Raw genomic sequence first — 27,023 nt, 5'->3', positions numbered from 1 at the left:
CCCTTTTTGGCCCCGCCCCTCAGCCCCCTGGGGGGTCAGCCACACCATTTGTACAATTTTGAATCCCTGCATCCCATGAATGCTTTTGATTAAATATGATTGATATCCAGTGCATAGTTCTACAGAAGAAGTCGTTTATAGCAATCTAGCCAAATTGCCCCCTTTTTGGCCCCGCCCCTCAGTCCCCTGGGGGGTCAGCCCATCCATTTGTACAATTTTGAATCTCCACCACCTAGGGGTGCTTCCAGGCAAATATGGTTGATATCCATCTCTTAGTTCCAGAGAAGAAGTCGCTTAAAGCAATATAGCGAAATAACCCTTTTTGGCCCCGCCCCTCAGCCCCCTGGGGGGTCAGCCCCACCATTTGTACAATTTTGATTCCCCACCACCTAAGGATGCTTCCAGTCAAATTTAGTAAAATTCCAATCAGTGGTTAAGAAGAAGAAGTCGTTTAAAGAAATTGTTGACGGACGGACGACGGACGCCACGGTATGGCATAAGCTCACCTTGGTCCTTTGGTCGTATCGACCTTGGTCCTTTGGACCAGGTGAGCTAAAAAATCGATAAAACTTCAGAATAAATCGGACTACCTGGTTGCCAATGATCGTCCTAGTCCTGTTCTGCTACATTAGTGTTCACAGTTAAACCTAGAGCATCTACCTGGGTAAGATGACAATGACTGGTCAACCATTAACTTTCCTGTATAGTAATCAAAGGCAGGTTTACAGAATGGAAAGAGTCTGGATTTGAGTTCAGTTAGTTTAAAGAAGAATTTCCCAGAGACCAAAATATTTTGCTGATTAAGATAACAATCCGGATCGGACAGAGTCCATTTATGTTTACCAAATATCATCCAAATTAGTGCAGTACTTAGGGTCTACATAGTGTCTACAGACAGACAACCAGACTCCAGCATAGCACCCACCCTCATCCAATCCTCAATATCCAGGGGTTACACTCACAATCGCTCTCTGCACCCCTGGAATATGTCATACAAAATCGAAGGCTCAGTATGCGTGGTTGAGACAAGAAGACTAGTTTGATCCTTTGATGTACCTCAAAAGAATCTCCGGGTAGCGTAACAGTAAAATGTACTATCTTTAAAGTCGGGTGCCACTCCTTTGTAATCTTCAAAGAACAGGTATCGTATCGGCCTAATGAATGGTCAGGATTTTTTTTACCCGAGACCAATCAAGCAGCTATTTTCGTGCCTTCAATTTCGCTATAAAATATTCCAGGGGTATAGAGAGACGTAAGTGAGCATAACCCCTGGATATGGAGGATGCCCCCAAAAATCAAAATGTTACCAGAGTTTGGGAAAGAATTCCACTCCAGACACAACCTTTTTTGAAACAATGTCAGCCTTTATCAAACATAACCAATATTTGATGACCAGTATATCTCCTACAATCTCATTGGTGGATCATCATCATGTGGAGGTCGGTGATTTGTGATACTTACTCGTGTTACTATTTTTAGAAAAAGCAGGCCAATATTCACTTTACAGCGTCATTTCAATTGTAACGTCACAATGCTCGCCGACAAATACAGTACTTTTGGTCGTACATTATTTTACATTCCATCTTAATGATTAAAAGATTATTTAATATCTAACATAAAATTAAGGACTTTTATTTCAGTGAATGCACGAAAGTCTGTAATTGATAAATATGAGAAATAGCACTGTCATGATTGAATGTCTTTCAGCCTCTAGCACCGGACCTCCTCACAGCTTGTTGAAAGCAGCAATGTCTACACTTTGAACCTGCAAGAAACAAAAGTCAGGTTTAATATTTTGACATCAAAATCCAGTTGTTCTGTTTTAGCTCTCCTTAAATTCAGGGTCAAAGGTCAATATATAATTGTGCAAATTAAACGTCTTCTTCACAAAGAACATTTTTATACTTTTTTCGTTTTAGTGTGGAATAATGCTCTGAGCCCCATTTTCATGATACAGTAAAACCCTGATATAATGCCCCTTACTTTTTATATCAATGTCCCTTTTTCCTGTTTTCTTAAGATTTTCTTTATATATTTCCCTCAATGTATCATTGACAAACCTCCAAAATTCATCTGGACAAACGGAGGCAGTATAACAAGGGTTAACTGTATTGATAAGTTATTGCTCCAGCACAGTAGAATGGCCAGGCCAACGGGAATTGTCAATGTTCTCTTTTAACTTGAATAAAAACTTAAAATTCAGGATACTTAAAACAGAAGGTGACTTTGAATTTGAATGCATCAAAATTTCAATATCATTTAAAGAATATTCGTACCTGATCTTCAAAATTGTCTGTAATCTTCTCTATTAAGTCTTCTACAGACACTTTGTCATCCTCTATAACAATACTTATCTGCAGTTTCTTGATTCCGTACGCCATAGGAACTAGTTTAGCTGAAAGAAAGAATTTGAAAATGTTTCAAAAAAAGGTTTGATTTTAGAAACCTTCATACATATTTGTATGTAAACCATTGGTGTTCATACCGGCATGAGCATTGAAAATTGCTGTGCAATCCTTAAAATTACATTTTAAATTATGGTTATTACTGAGGTATTGATTTTAATATAGGCTTTCACATTGCCAATATTTAAGTGTTTGTATCATCAGTGCAAACAAGATTCCTGAAACAAACTATCATCACCAAAATGTTTGCTTCTTACAGTTGTCTCACATTAATCAAGGCAAGCGGAGAAGCTTCAAATTGATGCTGATCAAGTTGAATAAATAGCCCAACAAATGCATTTTCTTCTGGTTATATGCTTATAGAGGAACTTTGCAGTAGAATATAGATACAGATTTATCTTTCCTTACCTGCACACCATCGTAAACCATCCTGTGTTATAGTGCGTAACTTATCTTCTACTTCCTTCATATCAGTTTCATCATCATAAGGTTTTACATCCAAAATGACATTAGATTTTGCTATAAGTGCTGGTTCTACAAAACAAAACAGATACATAGTCAACTCAACACCAGACAATGGAGATCTTGTATTTTTCCTGATGAAATTATTCAGTTAAACCAGTATTTAATTCATTAGTCAGACAAGGTCATTATATGTATACATGTAATTTCAGAGGGATTGGAAAACAAGCTAATAGCTTATATTAATTCCTCTCACAAATTGGATATCGCTATGAACATAACAAGCAATTATTTTAACTTACTTTTGGCTTTTTTCTCATAGTAAGCTTTTACTCTTGCCTGTTTGATTTTTTCTTGCTTTTCTTTCTGTACAATAAAAAGAGAAATATTCATGAGACAATTAAATGTAAACTTTATTTATTTTGTATCAATTACAAAATGAGATTCATATACATATACAAATCACTCTTGTAGACCTGTAAAACAGCAATGAGGGGTTCATGTGGGAGAACCCAATACATTTTTGACTCCCTAGGGTGGGGCAGGGCCCAAGCACTAACACTAGTAGCATGGATGTATTTATCTCTTCATATCTAGTTTGTGCATGTTGTTAAATATTTCGGATATCAATTATTTTTTTAAGCAAATACGCCCTAAATCCCCATTTTAGACCCTGTCCTCTTGACCAAAGTGGGCCATACACTTCACCAATACATTCATTAATACAATCTAATTGAGTTCCCTTGGCCAAGGATGACCTAGACCAACTTTGTTAACTCATTCACCACTGAAGACACATTTGAACTCTTCCAATTCAAATGTGGAATATAGTTCATTAGGAAATTATTGGGGTAAATGAGTTAATTACTTTCTGTTTATGGACTGAAGGCATCAAAATTTCAAATTTTACCTTTATTTCTCCTTAACAGATTCATGCCACCCCCCTTATTTATATAATGTTGTGTCCCCTAAGGACTGGGATGCTAAACCCTGTTACAAGATTTGGTTAAAATAATGTAACTTGTACATATGTACTGAAGGGATAGAATTTTAGATATTTGCGTCGATTTCTTAATGAGGCCCCAACCCTCTGGCTGCAGGTGGGCAATTAATGCACCTTTTTTCAGCAATGCTCTGGACACTACATACCTATCATAAAATGTTCTCAATTTTATCAATTGTAGACATGCACTGTAAGTCTAAACACTGTACCAATACAACTAAAAAAATTTTTAGAATAAATATGCTTGCCTCCTTTTCTACCGAATTTCATAAGACAAAAAAAAACATATAGTCTGTTTAGGGTTGCATAGGCAAAAAACTAGGGTAGGTAGGTCAGATTTTTTTAAAAAAAAATTGTGTATATTTTTGGTCATGTGATTATGACCCTACTATTGTATGTAAAACAAAGAATTACATAAACAAGGTTCATTTGGAGGCAAATTGTGCTCCATATGATGACATTTAGTGCCAACTTTTTTTTTTGGCCTAAGAGAACCTTGCACAACTCTTTTTCAACTAATACTTACTTCTTCTTCATCTTCACTGCTGCTGCCAAACAAGTCAATTTCGTTGTCCTCATCATCGTCGTCACCTGCAGCTGCTGCAGGCACTGCTTTCACAGGGGCCTTAGCAGCAGCAGCGGACGCAGCTGGTGCACTGCCTGATCCTCCTTCGAGGACCCTTACACGTCCCTCCAGCTTCTGTACAAGGGCTTTCATTTCATCCACAGCTGCGCAGAAGATGACAACATTGATTATGGATATAGTCCGTATCCAGTGGTTTTCTTAGTGGAGACCATAAATCTGACCAATGACCTTGAATTTAGGTCAATGTCACTAATATGAAAAATATAGCACGTTAAGTTCACAGGGACTTCATCCCTGGTGAGCTTAATTCTGATGTGAAATCTTGTTTGGCTACTCTCATGGAAGAATTGTAAAACGAGTTATCAACGAAAGTTCTTTGGATTTCTTCACAACTTGACAGGGAGATGCTATACATGGTAACATGATAAAGGCTGCTGCAAGCTTCTGGTTATCTGGTATAGATCTTCTGACATAATGGCCGACATGTTTATAGGTTTTCAGTGTTTCAAAGCGGCAATAGTGACTGGTTTCTATTAAAGACATTTCCTGATTCCTATTTTTACAGACTGCATTTTAATGTCCAGATAAGGATGGGTCTCACATTTCAAACAAAATGCAATGCTGATGATGACACTACATTAATGTAAAAGCTGTGCCATTCACGTCAAACTTACAATGACGGAGTTCCTTGTTTTCCTTTTCTAGGTTTTCGATCCTCACAGTAGAGTCTCCACCACCAGAGGGAGCTGGTGAGGCCCCAGCACCAGAACTTCCACCCTAAAACAAAAACGAACCTTGTCACTGCAGGAACATTTATATGATTGTAAATCAAAATGTTACTTTGACTCCTTAACGCACAAGTCCATTTCAAGGCATTTGATCAAATTCATCTTAACCCTTTCACCCCTATGTAACTTTAGTTAACTCTTCCATGCATTGATCTGGATGAGTCCATTTTGGTCTCCAGTGGTGAAAGGGTTAATTAATAGGGTACTGTATTTCGGGAAATTTTGAACACAGTTTAACTTCCGCCTTTTTCTCCCTTTGCAATGAGGATGAAGTTAGCAATACAGCGAACATTAGTTACTAGCATAACATAGTGAGAAGGGTGACATTAATACTGGGTGAATATGTATTTTACCAGCAAAGGGATCAAGTTTGACAGGGTAAAAATTTCCCACTATACACAGTCCTTATAAGGTACATCAATGACTTATAACTAGTTTACAAAGTAATTCTAAGAAGGGACAGATATTTGCCTCCTTTTAAAACAAACTGAAGTAACTAGGTCATCACATTATTACATCAAGCTACATCTTTATGGGGATATCCTCTATCAGTCTCCATTAAACAGAGTTTTTACCTATTAACTGCTGGTTATACAAAATTAAACAACAGGTGTTGTATCCAATCAGAAAACAGGTGTTGTATCCAATCAGACAACAGATGTATCTAATCAGACAACAGATGTTGTATCCAATCGGACAACAGGTGTTGTATCCAATCAGACAACAGATGTATCTAATCAGACAACAGGTGTTGTATCTAATCAGATAACAGGTGTTGTATTCAATCAGACAGCACAGATTGTATCCAATCAGAAACAGTTGTTGTATCCAATCAGACAACAGATGTATCTAATCAGACAACAGATGTTGTATCCAATCAGACAACAGTTGTTTTATCCAATCAGACAACAGATGTTGTGTTCAATCAGACAACAGATGGAACCAGCTTATAGAATTATTTTTGAATAGATAACAGATACATATTTATCACATAATGTTCAGTGTTATCCAGTGAATATACCCATGTTATATTTTTTGGCGTATTAACCCATGTTATATGACCCATCAGCCCTGTGATTGGTTTTAAGTTTCAATTGTTTCAATTGTGACCTCATGCCTAGGTCAAGTACATGATGTCACAGACTTACGCACTGGAGTCAAAATGGCGGCTTTTTACATTTCAAGGTTGCATGTAAATTGTCGTTTTACACGAATAAATGCCAAAAATCTTGATTAAGTGATAAAAAGGATCTTACACTTGTTTCCATTTCATATGAGTTTTATGAAACTTGTCACGATTTTTTCCCATTTTAGCTCGCCAGAGGCTCGCTAAATTGAAACATTCTTAGACTCGTTTCATAAATCTCATATGAAATGGAAACTCATGTAAGATCCTTGAGCTGTGGTAACAATACCAAACACAGTAATTCATACACACATGATTTCCTACTTAAGACTGCTGCTGTGGTTCATTTTGATACAGGTGAAAGTGGCAATACACCACTATAATACATATCTATAGTGATCTATTTATAGATTTGGGTTCAACAAAAATAAAATCCAATATTTGCTGTGGGCAATAAAAACATGTACACATACTTAAGAAATCATCATATCATGCAGTATTAGGATCAGAAAGCAGAGCAAAATGTTAGTTCAGTGCCGTGTTAGCCCAGACTAAAAATCTGGTCTGGAACGAGTGAAGACCAAATTAGTTCAGATATGACCAACATATGTACAGTGTACATGTATATATGAATGATGGCAAAACTTTTAATAAGTGCGATAAATATGCTTATCAGCCTGCTTTGTTAATTACATCAACAAACATATGTTGATTATATCTATTCTACCATGTCAAATGTGATGAATTGCAATTTTGCCTAACAACTAGTAGGGCGACGTCACCTAGAAAATCAAATTATATAAATTCAGCAAATGATTGTCACATGATAGAGGAGTTGCCTTTATGATTTCCCGTTCATCTGGGTAGTTCTAATGATGCATTCTGATGGATGTAAATTTAGTCACCAGGGCAGATTTAGGAACAGTGCCATATATGGAATTAATACATACATGTATATGTATTATCTAAAAGGGATACACATGTATACATGGTCTGTTGTCAAATAATCCAGAGTTGCTTACCAACAAAAGTATCATTAGACTGTCAACATGGTAGAAGTTTACAAAAATCAGTGAAGAAATTCCAGGCAGGCATTCCATCATTAAATTAACAGGCATTCACACATTTTTTTAGATGTGTTTTTTAACCCTCTACAGTTGTACAATACTACAAATGTTTTCGTGTTTTAATTCTCTACATTATGATTTTGAATCCTGGTCACGCAACTTTTACTAAAAATTATTTGAATGTGAACAGTAAATATTTTAGAAAATATCCTGTTTATTAATTACCAGCACCTTAAAACAACTAGATACAGCGTGCCATATAAAGCCACCCACATCTATCTATCTAACTGTATACAACATGCAGTCTCATCATCTTTGTAGATGGGGGAGATTTCAAACTATTTCTAGGGCAAAATTAGCTCTTAAATACAAATTCCTCAGCAGAATCTCGGTTTTTAGTTCCACTACACACATTTTATGCCTAGCCTGATACGTTTTGTATTAATTCTATACACCATTACAAATTGTATGACAGTAATAAAAACAGTTTATAAACTACAATGACCTGCCTCCCTACATATATATGTACAATGTATCTATTTGTAGTGAGTTTTTTTTTTTTTTGTTTTTTACATAAATGAATGTTCAGTTACATTTTTTGTCATAAATATGGAGTAGAAAAACTGAAACGTACATATCCCTTCTTATACCAGGCAAATCATATTGATTCAATTACGTGTATTTTGAAATTGTACGTATGATCTATCAAAACTATGTGATGGTGAACTATTATATATGACCGGTAACATATATATACATTGAATAATGAGATCGTACAATATAACTTATTGTTCTGGGTCATTGCATAACACACTAGCTATGAATGTATATAATATATAAAACATGCCGATCAACATTCACGGTCAGATTTTAGTTGTCAGCCATCTTCTCTATGGTGATAATTAGGTATATATGTAAGTGAAACATACACTAGTATTAACTGTGTACAAAGCAACAAATGAACACAACAAATTTACCATAAAAAAGAGCAATACAAAGCGGCTTCAGTGGAAAGAAACAAGGCAAAGTACTGCAAGCAATGCATACCCCCCTCTCGACAAGCTTTCGTATCATAAAGTAGAAAATAAAGAATTGTAACTCTAGATCTGTATACAGTAGAAAATGACACATAACTTCAGAAAATAAAACTCTTGTATGCCAAGGGGTACCCACCCAGTACACGCATCTGAAATTTGGCAATTGAAGGTATGAAAGTATACAAGATATGCCCAGAAAATGTGATGCGGGTGACGGAGGATCAATGGCCATAACTCTGAAAAAAGTGGGGCACAGACTGACAAACGCAAACTAGTAGCCCATTGGTATACCGGTGTGGGACGTAATAAAGAGGTAAATAATGTAACAAATGGTTCAGAGGACATTGACGGCAATCTTTCTTCTACAATGTATTTTTTATCCTACATTATAATTGATATCAGTATTAACTACATGTATATGAAAGAGAATAGCCAGTTTTTATTGGAGAGAGAATGAAAGACATTATAAATATTTAATCTTCAAAAGAAATAACAAGCTTCCGAAATGAACTGCAAATTAGAAACCAAAATAAACGGGACGCCCACATTACTGACCCTGATTGCAAATCAGTGATGAAATTGCCAGTATTTTTAACTGTTCCAAAGTATGTAAGTCCTGTCTAGCTACAAAAAATATGTAATAACAATAGGCAGTTTTAGAGTTACCATAGCAATTATAAAATATACAGAAAATTAAAGATAGAGAAAATTAAAAAGAGTGTTTTTTGACAAATGCAGTTGTTTTTTGACAAATGCAGTTCTAAACTTTGAACAAGCAAATTAATATAAATGCTATATATCACAAAATATGCATTACAAATTTTATGATTTTTTTAATTTAAATTTAAACACTGAATTAGATACCATAGTTTTGCATAATAAACTAAATGCAAATACATGTATCTTTGGCAAGTAAGACAGCAGCAAGGATGACTGGTTAAAAAAATACTGCCCTCTCATCTAACACCAACACAATAACACTACAACATGTAACAGAAACATAAAACTAAAAAACAAAAATTCACACATATTCTCTTTACATGGGATGTATTTTTTCTTTAAGTTGACAAATGACTTGGGAACTATCATCAATTCAAATGACTTGTTTTAAAACTTTTTGAAAATATAATGTGAATGAATTAAAAATCTACTAAAAAAAATATACTTTCACAACATTTAAAGATAAAAAGCAAGGAATATTACATACAAAAAGTATATAATATACCCAGAAATTACTCACAGATCGCAAAACATTTTGTATATGTTGTCGTGCCTGAGCGATTTCGTTTTTGATAGAGCTTGTCTCAGTTTTCTGGCCTGATGGTCCTGCCTACAAATACAGAACAGACAATTGACCATAATCAGATTCCGCTACTTTTTCCCCAGATCTTTTAAAACACATCAGAGAGAATTTCATCGAACCTCATCTGACAGAAGTATAAATTATTTGTTGCCTTTCACTTAAAAAAAAGCTTTTCATCACCAGAATCTTTTTCTTTTATTAAAATCTCTGGAAAAAGAACAACAAAAACATTGTCAAAAACATCTTGTGTTCAAATACAAGTCCTTCCCTTTAACTTGTTCACCCCTGAGGCACATTTGAACTCTTCCAATTCAAAGGTTGGAAAAGTTCATTATGAAATTTCAGGAGTGAATGGGTTAAAAACAAAGTTCAAATTCAAGCAATGTTTAAATAATCCTTACTGTCCTTAAAAACATATATTATTTTATGTTAAATATTTTCAAATACAGTCAACATTGAAAAACTTTTAACAATCATTGCCCTTTGGATCTGTTTAGATTCTAATATAACTATCTATTTATAATTTATAAACAGGCTGATTTCACCGACCAATCCTTCTATTGTATGACATTTTTAAAAAAGATTAAGAAAAAAACTCTGGAATGAAAAAAACTGTCGACTACAATATTGGCATTGAAACAATGCAGATAAGAATCTAGAACCAAAACTGTCTTAGTTTTTTTAACAGATTATTATGTACTAGATACACAAACTTTAAAGTAGGCATTCCAGGGTTATATTTCAGTCTCTAAGTACAGTACCTTTCATCCAATCACAAAATCAAAGCACCAACTTTATTAAAGTTTCCATTTTAATAAATTAAAACGTTTAGATTTCCATCCATCTTTGTTGTGATTTTGTGCAAATGGTCAACGCAGAGTGCAAGTTAGGATTAAAGTTTGCTTACAAACAGGGAACCATGTTAATGACCAGACCAGACTAATCAGACTTGTTACTACCGGATATATCAAACATACAGCTATAGAAGTCATTTGCCCAGGTACTTGTTTCGCCAAAAAATGCTGAAATAAACGCATTCTACTTATGTTTTGTACATACTTTTTTCCCTCATTCAAACGATGTGGAGAATGCCTGGAAATTTGACCTCCAACAGGAACATAGACACAAATATCCACTTTCTCATGTCATTTGTAATAAATTTAGTGATTCTAGATACCTTGGTAGGTCAACACTTATGTAAAATAAAATCAATCAATTAATCTTCAGTTAACATGCCTACCTAAGTATACTTGTCCAACCCTCATCCCCACCTGGTCCTATATATTCACATGTGAAATAGCCCTATACCATACTAGAGAAATTGTAGTGTGAAAGTCATGTATTGCCAATGTCAATTTCAAAGACTGAAATGACAATACATTTGGAGTTTAGTGGTTAGCACCGCAACCAGCAATCATTTCCAAAATCATCAACAGCATCAATAACCCTTTCATCCCTATGTAACTTTAGTAGACTCTATCATGCATTGATCTGGACGAGTCCATTATGGTCTACAGTGTTGAAAGGGTTTTAAGTTTACATTCCTGGAGCTGTTATGTCCTTATCGATTCACCACTATTTTTTTATGAAATATACGAAAATTAGTAGGAATATTATACATGACAAAAAGCACCCACAGCAAAATAAACAAAGGGGAGGTAACTCAATTAACAATAACACTGTTTTCAGGATACAAATTAATTATGTATAAATAGGAAATTAGTTACAAACATGAAATTATTTGTACTAGATACATTGCAGATTAAAGTATGTCTGCTTTCCAACACACATTTTAAAGAAACACAAATTCTGCAACAAACTAGCTTTTTCCACAAAGAACCATACATCGGTATCTCTATCCAACACCTAATTTGGGAAAAAAAGTCGGCACAAAGTTAACCAATTAAATGTTCACAGTTGCAAAAATTTACTTCAAGATGACTTTTAATCATCAAATGTAACTTAATCAACAGAGAAATACTTTGGATGTTAACATAATATGAATACCTGCAGGTGGGTGGGGGATAATGACCTATTTCTAAAAGATTGTCCGTCAAACTGTCGTTAAAATGTCACAATAATATTTAGAAGATGTAGCTCTTTTCAACATCAAATGTACTCGAATGTTCACAATCGCCATGTGACCAGCCATTACCAATATATGTGTCAGATTCCAGAAGTACGGAATATGTTATAGGTACATTTGAGGGTTGTGTCATATAGCACACTGTCAATGATCAAAGGAAACTAAAGCATCATTTTACCACTACCATTTTTGGGGCATTTTGAAACTACTGTCATTGCAATAAGAACTTGTCATGGGATTGCATTGTGCCAGCATCTTCTATTTTCATCAAGGTCATGATTCATAGCAATTATTCCCTCCATCAGAAACTGAAATCATGGTTTTCCAAGAGAAAGAAACACGGTATTCCAGGCACTAAATGAATTTTTATGTGAGAAATATGTCAAATAGAGTGTCATTTTATGGCAAGTAAGTCAAGTTCGAAATACATCATATATAACCAACCACAAGTTTGGAACCTCCTAGATTAGAAAGTTGTCTACAAGTTATAATGAGAAGTACTGTGTCTACTCATTGTGGACATAAAGTACTGCGACCACAAGTTATCAAACTAATTCCTGTGGGACCAAAACAGAATAAAATTAGATATCTAGTGGAATAATTTGATAAAATGATCTAAACAGTAATCTGCCGTTAACACAAGGTTCCAGTGGATAGAAGCATTGTGATGAGAACCTTTTGAGCTGGGGCTCCTACATCTTGCGTTCCCGACTTGACTTTCTGGTAAAAGGCTTCAGCATCTTCAAACTTCCTCTGTTGAAGCCAGACAGAATCTTGCATGTACGCAGAAGCCATTCTATAATAGAAAGAAAAACATTGTGTGAATGAGACATCAGAGCTTTTAGGTTTTGTGTCAATGGCATCCCCATATTCTTTTTTAGCGAAGAAAATTTCAAAGAACCCTGTGAAATTTAAAGGAATGTGATCCATGAAAGGACACAAGTTCATCTTAAATGTACACAAAGCAGTACTAGTACATCTATTTAATACAAGGCCGATTCTAGCAATTCTGTCAAGACAAGATTAGCTTACCAACATAATATTAATTGAACAATAGAAATTACAGAACCATGATATGCAATGTTTATATCGGAAAGATAATATGTGTTTTATGTTTTAGTGCAACAGGCTGGAAATTTAAGTTTCATTTTTAAAGATAATTTTATATGGTTTATATAGGAGTGATCGTGACTTTAACAGTGCTTCTTTGAAAATTGCCTTAAATAGTTTAGGGTAGACATAAAAATAAGGGAAGGTAGGAATACGGGAAACACCAAATATTTTTTGTTTGGCCAAAAACACCTTTGACCCGTGCCCCGAGGCATTTAGGGTAGGCAAATGTCATATGAACAAGAATGATAGCCCTTTATCACAGCATGTAAATGGAAAATATTAGGATACTTTGAGATTTTTTTGTTTTGGGGGGTTAAGAAAATCAAATATGTATTTAAACATTTTAGACTTTTGACCTTTAAGCAGGTCAATATAATTTATTTAAGAAACTTGAAACAATTCAGGTCAAATATCAAAACCTGTTGCTTGTTGGCCATTCAGAAGCAGCTTTTAAAAAGTTTGAACACACTTGACCCTTGTTGCCCTGGAAGTAGTGCAAGGTCTTTCATTTGGACAAATGTGATCAAACTGATGGATAACCCTTATACTATAATCCCTAGATGTATAATGCCATATTATTGGCATTGCATATATTTCCCCTGAATAAATCACAACTGAGCACAAAGCGAACAAGGCTGACTGAGATTGGAAAATAGCATGCAAAGCAAGTGAGATTCTACCTGTATACCATTCACTACAGATTCTCACTCAGGAACTATATGGCTTGACTTGTATCAAAAGTCATGTTAGCTTTAATTTATGAATACATGTCATCATTCTGGACATTTGAAGCATTTTCTCACATTTTTCTCGACAATAGTCACTACATGGATACTTTAGGAATGCATGTACAGTTAAGTTTTTTCATTCATTTCATTATTCATTGCAATTTTGCGCCATTCAAATTCCGCAATCAAAAGTTACTTTCAGACAAAATCAACAATGTTTCAACAAATAATTTCTGCTAATGAATAGTAATGTAATTATTGACATTCTTCTCGACATGAGCATACGAAGCGACTTCCATACTTTTTTCATTTTGAGGAAAGTTATGGACCCATTGCAAAATATATACACTGACATGATGCTGTATGAAATACCTTAAAAGTAAATATGATATCCATGTCCTCCAACAAAATTTCAGACAGAAGATGAAGATGTAACTAACATGTCAGACTGAAAATGTTGAAGAAGAAGAAAGAAGTTTCTCAGAATAATTTATTTAAAAAACATGTTGCTATATCTTGGATAAAAAATGTATAAATGTTTTTTTAGGCTTTTGAATAGCTTACAACGTAACTATACCTCGATATTGAAGAGACCGGTGCGGTGTCGTCGAATCAGGCTGTGAAAAGGAAGTTACACATGTTAAGTTTCTTAGAAGTTCGGGAAAGTACTCCGCTGATTGGACAATAACAAGTGAGAAATTATTTCAAATAAATTACAAATCACTTTTTAGAAATGTAAATTTGACAGCATATTCCTAAGACACATATTGTAAGCAATAGGCTTTCATATTACTTTATTCATATAATATTATTGTTTTTATATTTACTCCATACTCACTTCCGATAACGATGGCGGACAAAGACGAAAAGAGCTCTTTGCCTCTTTCAAGAATCCGAACAATTATGAAAAGTTCGCCGGATGTATCTAGCATCAGCCATGAGGCATTGTTCCTCACTGGAAAAGCAACGGTATGCTTACTTTCCATCTCAAATTCGCCTTAATTATAAAAGTTTAGAAGGTTCGAGTTGTTTACAATACGAAGCATGTCATCGGTTTCGGAGCCCTCAAGGAGATCTGCTGAAATAACCAAATATTGTGATTTACATGTGTACAATATACAATGGAACGAACAACTCGCAATTAGCATTTTCAATAAATTGCATGTGCCGTGAACCACAGCTGGCACTCGATATTTGATTTTGAGGTAGATCGGATTAGGAAAATCATATTAGATATAATTTACATACAAACATTGAGTGCCTGTGCGGGAACGGCCGTGATCTAGTGTTAAAAGAAAGACAACTCGAATGCACTAGAAATAAATTCTTAAAAATTGCATCAATAGACAAATGTTACAATATATCTTTGAAGTTTGTTCTTCACTTAGTTCTTCACATGTCATAACATTTGTAACATTAGAGTCCTCCGAATTCTAGACGGACGCTTATTACCAATTGAGCTAGCCTACCTGGTCACTGATTATCGACCAAGTCAAGTTCCGGTACATTCCTCCTTCCCTTTTCAAAGTCTTCGCCCAAAAGAGTCAGTAGCAGGCAACACTGTCATAGGAGATGGATTTTAATGATTTTTTCCACACAGTTTTTATTGATTTTTTCAAATTGTTCATCATCAAAAGTCAACTGAAAGCTATGTAAAATATTTAAGCAAAATTTCCAGATAAATTCAAGTTTAACAGATTACAATATAGGAAGGCTGCTGTTGAAACACATGTTAATTATTTTATATTTAAACAGGAGCTGTTCGTTCAAAACCTAGCCCAGGTGTCCCTTGACCGAGACAAGGACAAGAAACATCTGCAGTACGGTGATTTGTCAGAGGTGGTCAACACTAATGATGTTCTTCAGTTTCTGCAAGGTAAACTTGAAGTGATCATGAAGTGACCTCACTTCAGTTATTTCCAGCTTCTCTTTGTTGATTGCATGTAAAATGTTTGCAAATGCAAAGTTGGAGGCACAATAGTCTAGTGGTAGGACACAAAGCTCGTGACCAAAGGGTTGCGGGTTTGCGTCGCGTTATGGCACTGTGTTGTATCATTGAGCAAGATACTTTACTCCGCTTGTTCCAGTCTACTCGGCTGTAAATGAGTATATGGTTGGGCAGAATTATAGAATGCTAGCTGTGAGCGCTGAAATGGTAGCTCCGGCTGTATACTCCCCAGGGAGAAAGACATTGGTTGGTTGCAAAGGGCCCTATAACCATGGATAATAATTTGTGAACCGCTTTGAGACGACCTACAAACTAGGTCTTCCTTAAATCTGAAAATAAGTAAGATTTACATGTAGATATATCAGTATTCATTTTTTCATGGATTTCTAAAATTAAGGGAGGTAGCAATCTCAAATGCACAGAAAATATGCTGTAAATTTATAGGAAAATGAACATCTCAAAATGGAGGAAATTGCATCATAATTATCATTTGGGCAATAAGAGGTTTGACAGATGTAGGGGAAAGTTATGAGTGAAGGTAAGAGAGGAGAGTTATTGGAGGAAACTTATAGAATGAGAGAGGATATTGTGCCCCGATTGGAAAAAAAAAGATAATATAAGACGAACAAAAATTTCTCATAGCAGCTACTAGGACAGCTCCAGTAAAGCTTGATACATGAGTATCAAATAACAAGTAATGCTTGCTTTGCATTTTTTTCAGACATTATTCCACGTAAAATTAAAGCTCAGGAGTTCTTGGATATGATGGAAGATGATGAAGAGGAAACATGAAAAAGAGAAGATGCAGAGAGAGAAAATGACTAATAAGGCATATTAGAATGCCTTGAATCCTTTCACCACTGTAGATCATAATGGACTCCTCCGTATCAATGCATGGTAGAGTCTACTAAAGTTACATGTGTGTTAACGGGTTAAAATTAGTAACAGCAAAGTTAACCATTGGGAGATTTGAGACCACGCAATGTTCAGTGACAATGCCACCACAATAAGTAGATAATCTGTGCTTTGCTCTTTGCATTTTTTGTCTCAAATAAAATAAAAGCATATGTCCCCTGGTATGAAGTATAAATATTGTTCTATATTAAAAAAAGCAAAACTTGAAAAAAAAGGATAGAACCTTGAACAATTCATACTGGTATTGTTTTTACTTGAAAACATCAAATTTGCTACAAAATAATGTAAATACTTTGTGCTATGCTCTTTACATTTTTTGTCTCATATGAAATAAAAGCATATGCCACCTGGAATGTAGTTTAACATTGTTCCAGTTAAAAAATATAATCAAGACTAGTACTGAAATATTCATACCAGTATTAATTTACTTGAAAACATCAAATTTGTTACAAAATAAGGTGAGGAAAAGGGAAAAAAATCTGCTGAAAGTGCTATACCGGTATATATTTTCCCCCCGTAAAGGATTGTAAAGTGCTCGAGTGTAGATATCAAATTGTTCATTGAATGATTCCTCAAAAGATGTTCATGTAACCATTAACAATATGATACAAGTATTTGATTCATAGGCATTTTGTAAAGTTTACATGGAAAATACTTGAATGTCATTGATAATTGTTTTCTTACCAATCTACCATGGAAAGTAAACCACAGGACAGTGCATTGCATAACAAATTCAACCGTGACATCATTATTCAGTAACAGACTATGGATTTGATTGACTATCGATTGTGCATGTTGATTTATTTGCTTGATATGGTGCAAAGAATATATTTTAGTAATTGTCAAATTATGAAAGAAAATATAGAAACTTTTCATACAGTTCACACTGCCATTAATTGTATTTCATACCGTTGTAAATAGCCGAAAAGGCCCATCAATGCTTCTGAGCCTGGGATGTACATATATTTAAGCCCAGTGCCTGGGACTGATACATTTTATATTAGGGGCTAGTGAAAATTTTCAAAAAGTATGTACAATGTATATGAAATTATACATTGAGCCAGTAGAATTTTTGTAAGTATGCCAGCTGGCTGTTGCCCTGAATATGAAAATGTATACCGTTGATGTACTTTAAAGTACATCAGGGGCATACAATTTCATATTCAGGGCAACAGCCAGCTGTTTATAATGCTAATGTGCATTGCAGTAAAACAATACAAAACTCATCAATATGTCATGGTATTTTTTTATAATGATATGACAAATGAGAATTGTGTTTTAATTTTGTTGTATATATATTTGTTTGTACCAAGTATATTTCTTATGACATTAAAAGAATTAATGCTATCACAGTGTTTTTGATTGGTTTGTTTTTTCGGTCTAAAGAGATTATTGCATTCAATTGCTCTTCCCCCGCAAATAAAACTAATCCTACTTTCTAAAATTAAAAGAAGAACTACTGCTGTAGACCAGGCTTCAAGATCACCTCAATTTTGAAGTTGCTTCAAGCTGAGATCAAAGTTCATCTCCCATAGACTTAAAGTTACATACTCGGACTCAAACTTAGCCGAAGATGGACAATCAGAATTGGTGAAAGAATATTGCTGCCTGTAGTAGACTTGCTCAAGTCTTAAGTCTTTCTAGAGAGGAGAGCCAGGTCAGTCAAAGACACCCGTACACACTCGGAAATAAGTAATGTAGTACTGTTCTACCAGAAGGATATTATGAGGAGCTATCTCTATTTCAATCGTATCAAGTCATGTTTAGGATACATAGATGGTGACTTTGTGGGATTTTCTAAAGACAAGAGAAAAAATCCTGAACCATTGACATAAGAAATACAGAAATTGATTGAAAAATGACAAATCTTCTGAACATCATGGTGTAATTGGTCATTTTAACCAAGCTGCCATCTTTGATCAATACAAAATTGAAAAAGAAAAAAGAAAAAAAAGGCACTTGAAATAGGTCTTCTGCAATGCATAATGTGTTTTGATCATTTGAAACATTCATAATTACTGTACAAACATAAAGTGCATACCGGTATATACAAGAAGCCCAATTAAAGCCTACACATTGTAACTACAATTTTATGCGAAGGGAGATAACCTCGGAAGCCTTCAAATCTGACAATACCCAAGCACTGGATACACCCGAACTATCTATAATGTTACAATAAAGCGCACCATTTCAGGTGTACATACGCCTGGAGATTTGATCGGTTGTTTATTGGCCTTCAGCTTTCCATCCTCGGTACTCGCTCTCTGCATCCCTGGGATATGTCATAGCAAAATTGAAGGCACCCACCAATCTATTTGATTAGTTTCAGGTTGATACGTGTCTTCGAAGATTACAGAGGGACAACGCCCGACTTCAAAGTCAGTCAATTTCACCGTTACGCGACCGCAAGATTCTTTAAATGTACGCCAAAGGGTTAAACTTTGCTATGACACATTCCGGGGTGCAAATAACGTACGTTAGCGTAATCTCTGGAGTATCAGCATCTAAAACACATCATGAATGCAAAATTGAGTAAGTAAAAAAGCAGTATTCTTATTGGATGATGGTCAATATAAACTAATTTTTTATTTCATCTAATATTTGAAACACCAATAATCCCAAAATATTATTTATTTTTATGTGAAATTAAGTTATTCCTGTTAAATATGTCGATGTTACGTTCTCTTAATTTATGGTTTAAAGAACCAACACAAATGAAATTTAATTCGTCAAATTCACGTCAATTACACTTTTTTTTTTGCAGCGCCGTCGTCCGTCAAACTTTTAAATAAAAGCTTTCTCCTTCTGAACGACTTGTCGAATTTCAAATAAATTTGCTGCAATGGATCTTTGGGTTTGGTGTGGTTTTATTTTGTTTTAACGTCCTATTAACAGCTAAGGTCATTTAATGACGTGGATCTTTGGGACAAGAGAACTAACGTACTACGCTGTACGAAAGAAGATTTTGGTTCCCATCGAGACGAGGAAAATGACCGAAATAAGTGGATTTCAACCTTCAATAGAGACTTCTTCTCCTGAAGGGTTCGACGATTTTTAACCAAACTTCATTATTTTAAGGTTTTAAGACAGAAACAACGGAGGTCGGAGACAAGGGTCGGTAAAAAGGATATACCATTAATGAGGTTGAGGGGAGTTTTTTTTATTACGAGTATTAACCTTATGCCTGAAAACTTCTAGTAATACTCCTACACGTAGGATAGGTTCAAACACATGCTTTATGTCAATGATTCTCTGCTCCGTGTAGTCGGAGTTATTAAGAAGAGACAAATGAACATACTATTTAAATTTACTATTTCTAAAACCATAAATAGAGTGAGTTAAAAATGAATTACAAACGCTTTTTGATTATTGTAGTAATAATCCAGGTTAATGAGTTAGGGTTAGGGAATTTCGGTACAGTTTATTTGTCACCTTTTATTTCTAGGGTATGCTGGAAATTTGATCTATATATGTAAGTATTGTCTACGTCCTGAGGGACTACACTGTAAGGGACCGATTTCCAGGACAGGGTCACATTAGCCAACACCATTAATTGATATGTGCCATTAGTCCAGGCTATGCAGGTGACACTTATTGCTTCTATACCCAGAACACAAATTGGGAATTATACACCATGGGAATGTGATTTTTTTTTTTCCGTGACCTAATTATTCAATGATGAAAAAAGCCCTGACAATTCTTAATTTTGTTTGTATTCAGTCAACCTAGTACGGGTGATAATAAGGATTTAACCACAGGAGACAGACGCGATATAAAGTAGTCCTTTAATTGTAATCAGTTATACTGCGGTCTATGATGTTTGCGTTAGTTACAACGACATAGATATATGTAGATTGTCAATATCCTGGGGGAGGAGGAATTAATGATAAAGCCTGGTTGTATGAAGTTTATTAGCCAGCCAGACAGCACGCTCCGGACTTGACAGGTAATTAAATGACGGAATCTTCAGCAAAGATATTTCTGTTCGTTGTGTTATATTTCCTTTCATGTTTCCGTTTTTCTGTCTTTTCATAAAGCCTTTTTGTTGGGAACTCTACATTACTTGTTGGTGTCGTTTCGTATCAAATTTGAGGCTTATTGACATTGTGGTATGTTTTTTCCTTGTGTCATGACACTGTGGTATATTTTGTGTGTTGACACTTTGGTATAGTGTGTCCTTGTGTTTTGACACTGCGGTATATTTTGTCCTTGTGTGTCAACATTGTGGTATATTTTGTCCCTGTGTGGTGATCCTGGGGTATATTCTGTCGCTGTGTTTTGACACTGGTACATTTTGTCCTTGTTTGTCAACATTGTTGTATAGTTTATCCTTGTGTGTTGATGCTGTGGTATTTTTTTCCTTGTGTGTTGACACTGCGGTATATTTTGTCCTTTTGTGTTGACACTGCGGTATATTTTGTCCTTTTGTGTTGACACTGTGGTATATTTTGTCCTTGTGTGTCAACATTGTGGTATAGTTTTTCCTAGTGTGTCAACATTGTGGTATATTTGTCCTTGTGTGTTGATGCTGTGGTAACTTTTGTCCTTGTGTGTTAACACTGTGATATATTTTACCCTAGTGTGTCAATATTGTGGTATATTTGTTATACTTGTGTGTTGATCCTGGGGTATATGTTGTCCCTGTGTTTCAACATTGTGGTATAGTCTGTCCTTGTGTGTGTGTGTTGATGCTGTAGTATTTTTGCCATTGTGTGTTGAGGCGTTGGTACATGTTTTTTTTTTGTAGGTTCGGAATATTGGCATTTTCACGAAATTAGTTCTGGGATTCAAAATGTGTCTTCTGATGTAATATATACAATAAATTTGTGTATCTAACTAATAATTCTGTATGATCGAGACATGATTTTACGCGTGGTTACGCTAACAGAATTTAGTAGGACTAGGTTCGACACGCTAGTACTAAACTTTCTACCATATCTGAATCGTTATATCAGCTAGTCAATTATTTATCAAACCTGGAGCGATGGATGTTAGTATTATATTACCTTCTGATGCATGTTTAAAGTAACCTGAAACAAACAGGGAATAATACATATTTATCCGTCAACATTAACCCTGTCACCACTGTAATGTAGACCATAATGGACTCATCCAGATGAATGCATGGCCTACTGAAGTTACTAAGGGGTGAAAGGAGACAGTATTTGGATTTCTATTTGATTTCCTGTCACGTGCGGGCGGTAACCCATCCAGCTAATGACCACACCCGGCGTTGCTGAACTAGTGAGCGCCTTTCCAGGGTAATACCACGCCCCTGAAAAGCTAGCTTACCAATAAGGCAGTATTTCCCACTCATATTCCTTGGTTGTTACATTATCTTCATTCTCCTAGAGTAAGAAACATTATGTATGGTAGTGGATGGCGGATGAGAACGGGCGTACAGTCCTCTTAGTATGATGATTTCAGTGATGGAGCTTAGTTTAAATCAATTTTATTGTAACAAAAGACAAATGGATTGGACAAAAGTTATTGCAATTTCTTTACTTACGTCCTTTCCGTAACAAATACATATATATACAAAAGTAATGTGTCACGCAATAGCCTAAATACTTTATTTTACATATATATATATAAGAACACTTTAAAGTTAAAAATGGGGTTACGGCAAAAGAGGTAAGGATAGGATTAGGGACACCAACGTATACTTTTTGAAATATGTATTCAAAGGGTTTACTTGAGAACGCGTGTGTGATTTTCCTAAGCGTGTCGGCGTAAGTAATATACCTCATCTATACACACATAGCGTTCTGCTTTTTTAAAGTTCCATCACATCCCGTGCCGCGTTTGCCTTTCTCCCGGTCATTCCAGTCCTCCTGTGAATTCCTGCCTTACGTACTTAGCTGACTAGATTAGGAACACCGGACACGCGCTCGTTATTATATGGTAACGGCTATGATATGAACGGGTTTATGCAAACTATACATTGGATAGATAAACGATCAGATTGAAATTAATTTAAGATATCGTTGGTGTTGGAGGAAGGGAGAGGTGAGGTGGAGAGAAAAATGGGAATAGTCAAAGTACGTATACTAGTCCGACAGATTGGTGAATAATTGTGGGATCTTTAGTAGAAGCATGAAACTTTGCATCAAGGAAGGAAGTGGTGTACTGATCAATTTTGGATATGGGGCCATTCAAATTTTTTCCAAGATGGCCGCCGTTTTTGATATTTTAGTAATACATATGGTATTACATCGTTATTGTAAATGATATATGTTCAAAAGTGAAATCTAAAACATCAGGCAGTAATTAAGATATCTTCCCACGATTTTGTACAGTATTGATGCCATTTTATTTAAATGGCAGCTCTTTCTTTATTGTCACCACCATATTTCTATCATATATATTTAACTATAGTCATATATTTATGTGTTCTTTCCAAAACGATGAATTAAAAATGTTATTTAGCAAGAAGCAGAAGAAAACCAAAAGAAGAACAAAAAATCAGGTAAGAATGGTTTTTGTATGAAAAACACAATTTGTGGTGTAGGAATACATTTTAGGGGTATTTTGTTCATGCTACACCATAATGAAAACAATGGATGGTTGCACCTGATAATCTTCATCATTTGAAGTCAACTTAAAGTGATGATAAAATGTCTCCTATCAATCCTGCGATCAAATATTCAAATGTAAAGATATATCATTCAAATATATTCACATAATGAGCAAAACAGCAAAAAAAATGTCTGTTTGAAACTATCTTAGTATCTGTTGTCTGTGTAGTCAAACCTGTGATTTTTAATCAACATTAGTTTACTTCTTGTGTTATCAATTGTGATATGCATATATAAAAAGTTGTATTGGCATACAATTGCATTTAACATGATAAAAATATTAAATACAACAAACTATTTGAATTTCCCTGGTTGGCAACTTTTTTCTTTTTGACCGGTGTTATAGGAAATTCTTACCCAATGAATTATTCCGGCATTACATATTAATGAAATTGTAGAAAAAATGTGAATTTATGTAATTTTGTTTGTTTTTCTTTTAGGAAGGAACATAGCTTTTTGGTGTGTTCTTTTGCGACATTTATGGAGAGAAAATTACAAAATGATGAGTAAGACATTTGTGGTCAATTCTTTACTGTCGAGGGAGAATTATATCGACTGGGATAAATGTTGTTTTTGTCAGCAATCAACAGCTGATCTGCTTCGATGTCGAACTGAAACCAAACGAAAAGACATTAATACCCTGATACAGCACACAAAGAGAGTGGCAATTCAAGCAGGATATGTTTTGGGACAGGCGGTAACACCTGCTCCCTTCCTTCCTTGTCCTAGTGAGTGGGGATGGACAAGAAGACATGGACAGAAGTGGGAACCACTGTGGACAACACTTCCTGAAGCTGCCAAGTCATGCCAGCAGTTGATTAGATGTGCACGCAACCCAGAAAAAGCCTGTAGAGGACACTGCAAATGTGCCAAAAGTAATCTGAAGTGATGGCGATTGTGACCATGGACTTTGAATCAAGGAGTACCCGAATTAACAAATGAATAGTACATACCAAAGTCTAGGTACATGGATAAGCTTTTAAATGTAAACATTGTGACTGTACAAACTGTAACATATATGCACTTAATATCACCATCCTGCCATATAGTATCATTAAGTAACATTCCCTAGATTTTAAACAAAATTTTAAGTTTTAAATTAAACATAACGTGAACCTATCTGTTTATGCAGATATAGCACAAAATTTATTTTTTGCTTCTTTCAAACAATATACTTTAGGTGGCCGTCTTATTTTTGGCGGCCATCTTGAAAGAAATAGATTGGCCCCATAGCCTAAATTGATCAGTACATAATTTTCAACCAGTATGCCAAGTTTTATGCTTCTATCCTAAAATCCACGATTTTTCCTGATTTTTGCACCATTCTCGGCAAATACTTGGCGGCCATCTTGGATTTGGCGGCCATTTTGACTTTTTTTTATTGGCCCCATATCCAAAATTGATCGGTATATCATTCCCTACATGCATGCCAATTGTTATGCTTCTACTATAAAACCCACAATTCTTCTGATTTCTGCACCAATCTGCCGGACTATACGTACAGTGATGGAGTGAAATCTGTTGACTAGGTGTTGACGTTTGTTTCACATTTTGTCTAAATGTTTGGACGCTGTGGGTTTCTTTTTTAATTAACAATTTTTGATGCTGTGCTTTTTTTTCCTAGTATATTGTCTCTGATTTCTGAATTTGTCTAGAAATTTTAACGCTGTGGTATATCTCTTACTAAAATGTTTTCAATATTTTTAATTTAGCATTGACTGATTTATTTTTTTGTCTGAATATTTCGATAATGCGGTTTATTATCATTTTTTATTTAATATTGACTCCGTTTTTCAATTTTATCTTAAGGGTTTGACATTGTAGTATATTTATTTTCTGTTTTGCTTGTTATCAATGTTTTTAGATTCGATTTTTGTCATGGAATGGTGGCACTGTGATATATCGTTTTACATGACTTAGAATTGACTCTCCAATTTTGCCTTGATGTTTTGAACTGTTGTTCATTTTATTTCTATTTTGATTAGGATCAAATAATGACATTTTGGAATGTTTTTTCCTACTTATGAATTTTGCTTAAAACAATAAAGACGAAAAAAAGAATGAAAATGTTCAACAACATTTTTATTATGTCTCTGAAATGCACCAGTTAATTTAAATGTCAATAACTTACATAAATTAATACTAATTTATATACACACATGTATTCATATCTTATTTATCCTTGCAGATGCTAGGAGATGAAGAATATCAGACCTTGGAATGCGTTGTATGAATGAATACACTAGACTAAAATATTTTATCAAACCCTAATACAATTTGAATATCACATTTTGCTCTGACGGTAATTGGTTTGATAGAAACAATTTGAATGATTTCGTTTAGCTTTACATAATTTTGTGAATATCGTTTGTTTAAATTTCACCTCGATACCAAGGAATCCAAGGCATATGTTATTATTTTTGAAACCTGGGCCCGTATTCATGAAACCGTCCTCATGCTCAAGCTAGTATTTTGCTCTCAAGCCTTATTTCGTGTTCCAGTTATAAGTTAATTTAAAAAAAAAAAAAAATTGTCAATGAATTGGGGAAAAAACAAGAGACATAAAGCCGAAAGCTGTTTTCAATGTTTTCATTTGACTTTTTGATCGCTTGGCATGATTTAAGCTAATAACAAGAAAGTTGGTTCGAGAACAGAATCCATGCTTGAGCATGAGAACGAATTCATGAATACGGGCCCGGATAATCATTGAGATTTTCGGGTATGTCATCAGGGTAAGAAGACATCACACGCCAGAGCTCGTATTCATGAAGACGTTCTCCAACTCAGATTTTATGCTCTAGCTCAATTCCTTATCTCAGTGCTGAATTACGATTGTATATTTATTCAAGTTTCACGTTTTGTCAATGATTTGAGGAAATTGTAAAGAGACGGATATCGTGTTCTGTGTCTACACTTCGATTTTTGACTCTTTTTCACAATTTCAGCGAGATCTTTGGAAGATAATTTGATTTGAGAACATAACCATTAAGCATAGGAAAGTTTCATTAATAAGGACTCAGGTCCTGGCCATATTTAGCTCAATAATGTTTAAAGAAAAATGACGTTTCATGAATTTGTTCAATTACATATTAAAACATTAATATTCCAGAATCAAAAATGCTTGCTTCCAGGATAGCACATTGATAATCGGTGTTTTTTTCGAATTCTGCGTGAACAAAATTAAACTGAAGATATGATTTTATATCTCATAAAATAATTATGCTTCATGTTTATTGATCATTGTGTCTTGAAAATGTTCAAGAACCTTCTCTTAGATATCGGAGTCGGGAACAATACACATATGTAAGTAGGCTGATATGAAGAAGGATGCCATTAACACAAAGGAAATGTATCTTATTTGAATTTCCAAATATTACCCTTTTATTAGCCTTGATATGAATTCTATGATGACTTTGGCCATATTTTTACAGCAAGTGCTCAAGACTATTCGTAACAGTAACCAGAATATGGTTATAATGTTACCGCACTGCTTTTCATTGTGACTTAAAAATGGTTACAACCCATACCTTCTCACTCACATTATTATCACTTGTTAAGCCTAGGCTACGTTATTTAAGACGCCTAACATGGCATCTAGTCACGTGATCACAATAAATAACAATGAAACTTAAGTTTATACCATAACTCCTCTATACTTATCCACACGTTGCCTCATTTTATTATAGTTGTTTACAATATTTGAACTAATATTTCGCACCGTGACGTCATAATACTTTGTGACATCACACTTGTATATGATATCATGGCTTCTTACAGCAATTGGATGTTTGGATTATATGCATTTAAAAAAGTAACAAATCTTTAGATTATAGGAAGCATTAGATCGAACTAGTACCAAACTCGTAGGAACTGATGAT

General features: G+C 34.8%; 2 protein-coding genes across 3 annotated transcripts; one reads left to right on the top strand and one right to left on the bottom strand.

The window, feature by feature from the left end:
• Positions 1-1,616: 1,616 nt before the first annotated feature.
• On the bottom strand, positions 1,617-14,377 carry LOC110451659 (elongation factor 1-delta-like). 2 transcript variants are annotated; one of them, XM_021499795.1, is made up of 9 exons: positions 14,282-14,377; positions 12,539-12,659; positions 9,715-9,804; positions 5,131-5,233; positions 4,397-4,599; positions 3,170-3,233; positions 2,814-2,939; positions 2,277-2,395; positions 1,617-1,765 (listed from the first exon to the last, which is right to left on the bottom strand). In XM_021499795.1, exons 2-9 carry the CDS (start codon positions 12,656-12,658, stop codon positions 1,727-1,729), a joined length of 864 nt encoding a protein of 287 aa, XP_021355470.1. In that variant the 5' UTR covers position 12,659; positions 14,282-14,377; the 3' UTR covers positions 1,617-1,726. The 2 variants fall into 2 exon arrangements, with proteins under 2 accessions (XP_021355470.1, XP_021355471.1); XM_021499796.1 differs by lacking the exon at positions 9,715-9,804 and having other exon boundaries at positions 14,282-14,366.
• A 163-nt stretch (positions 14,378-14,540) lies between these two features.
• On the top strand, positions 14,541-17,914 carry LOC110451671 (chromatin accessibility complex protein 1-like). Its single transcript, XM_021499812.1, has 3 exons — positions 14,541-14,673; positions 15,460-15,580; positions 16,374-17,914. Exons 1-3 carry the CDS (start codon positions 14,554-14,556, stop codon positions 16,442-16,444), a joined length of 312 nt encoding a protein of 103 aa, XP_021355487.1. The 5' UTR covers positions 14,541-14,553; the 3' UTR covers positions 16,445-17,914.
• Positions 17,915-27,023: the final 9,109 nt, after the last annotated feature.

The sequence above is a fragment of the Mizuhopecten yessoensis genome, unplaced genomic scaffold (assembly GCF_002113885.1).
Source record: "Mizuhopecten yessoensis strain PY_sf001 unplaced genomic scaffold, ASM211388v2 scaffold6163, whole genome shotgun sequence".
Classification (NCBI taxonomy): domain Eukaryota; kingdom Metazoa; phylum Mollusca; class Bivalvia; order Pectinida; family Pectinidae; genus Mizuhopecten; species Mizuhopecten yessoensis.
This window is presented reverse-complemented; position numbering and strand designations above follow the sequence as displayed.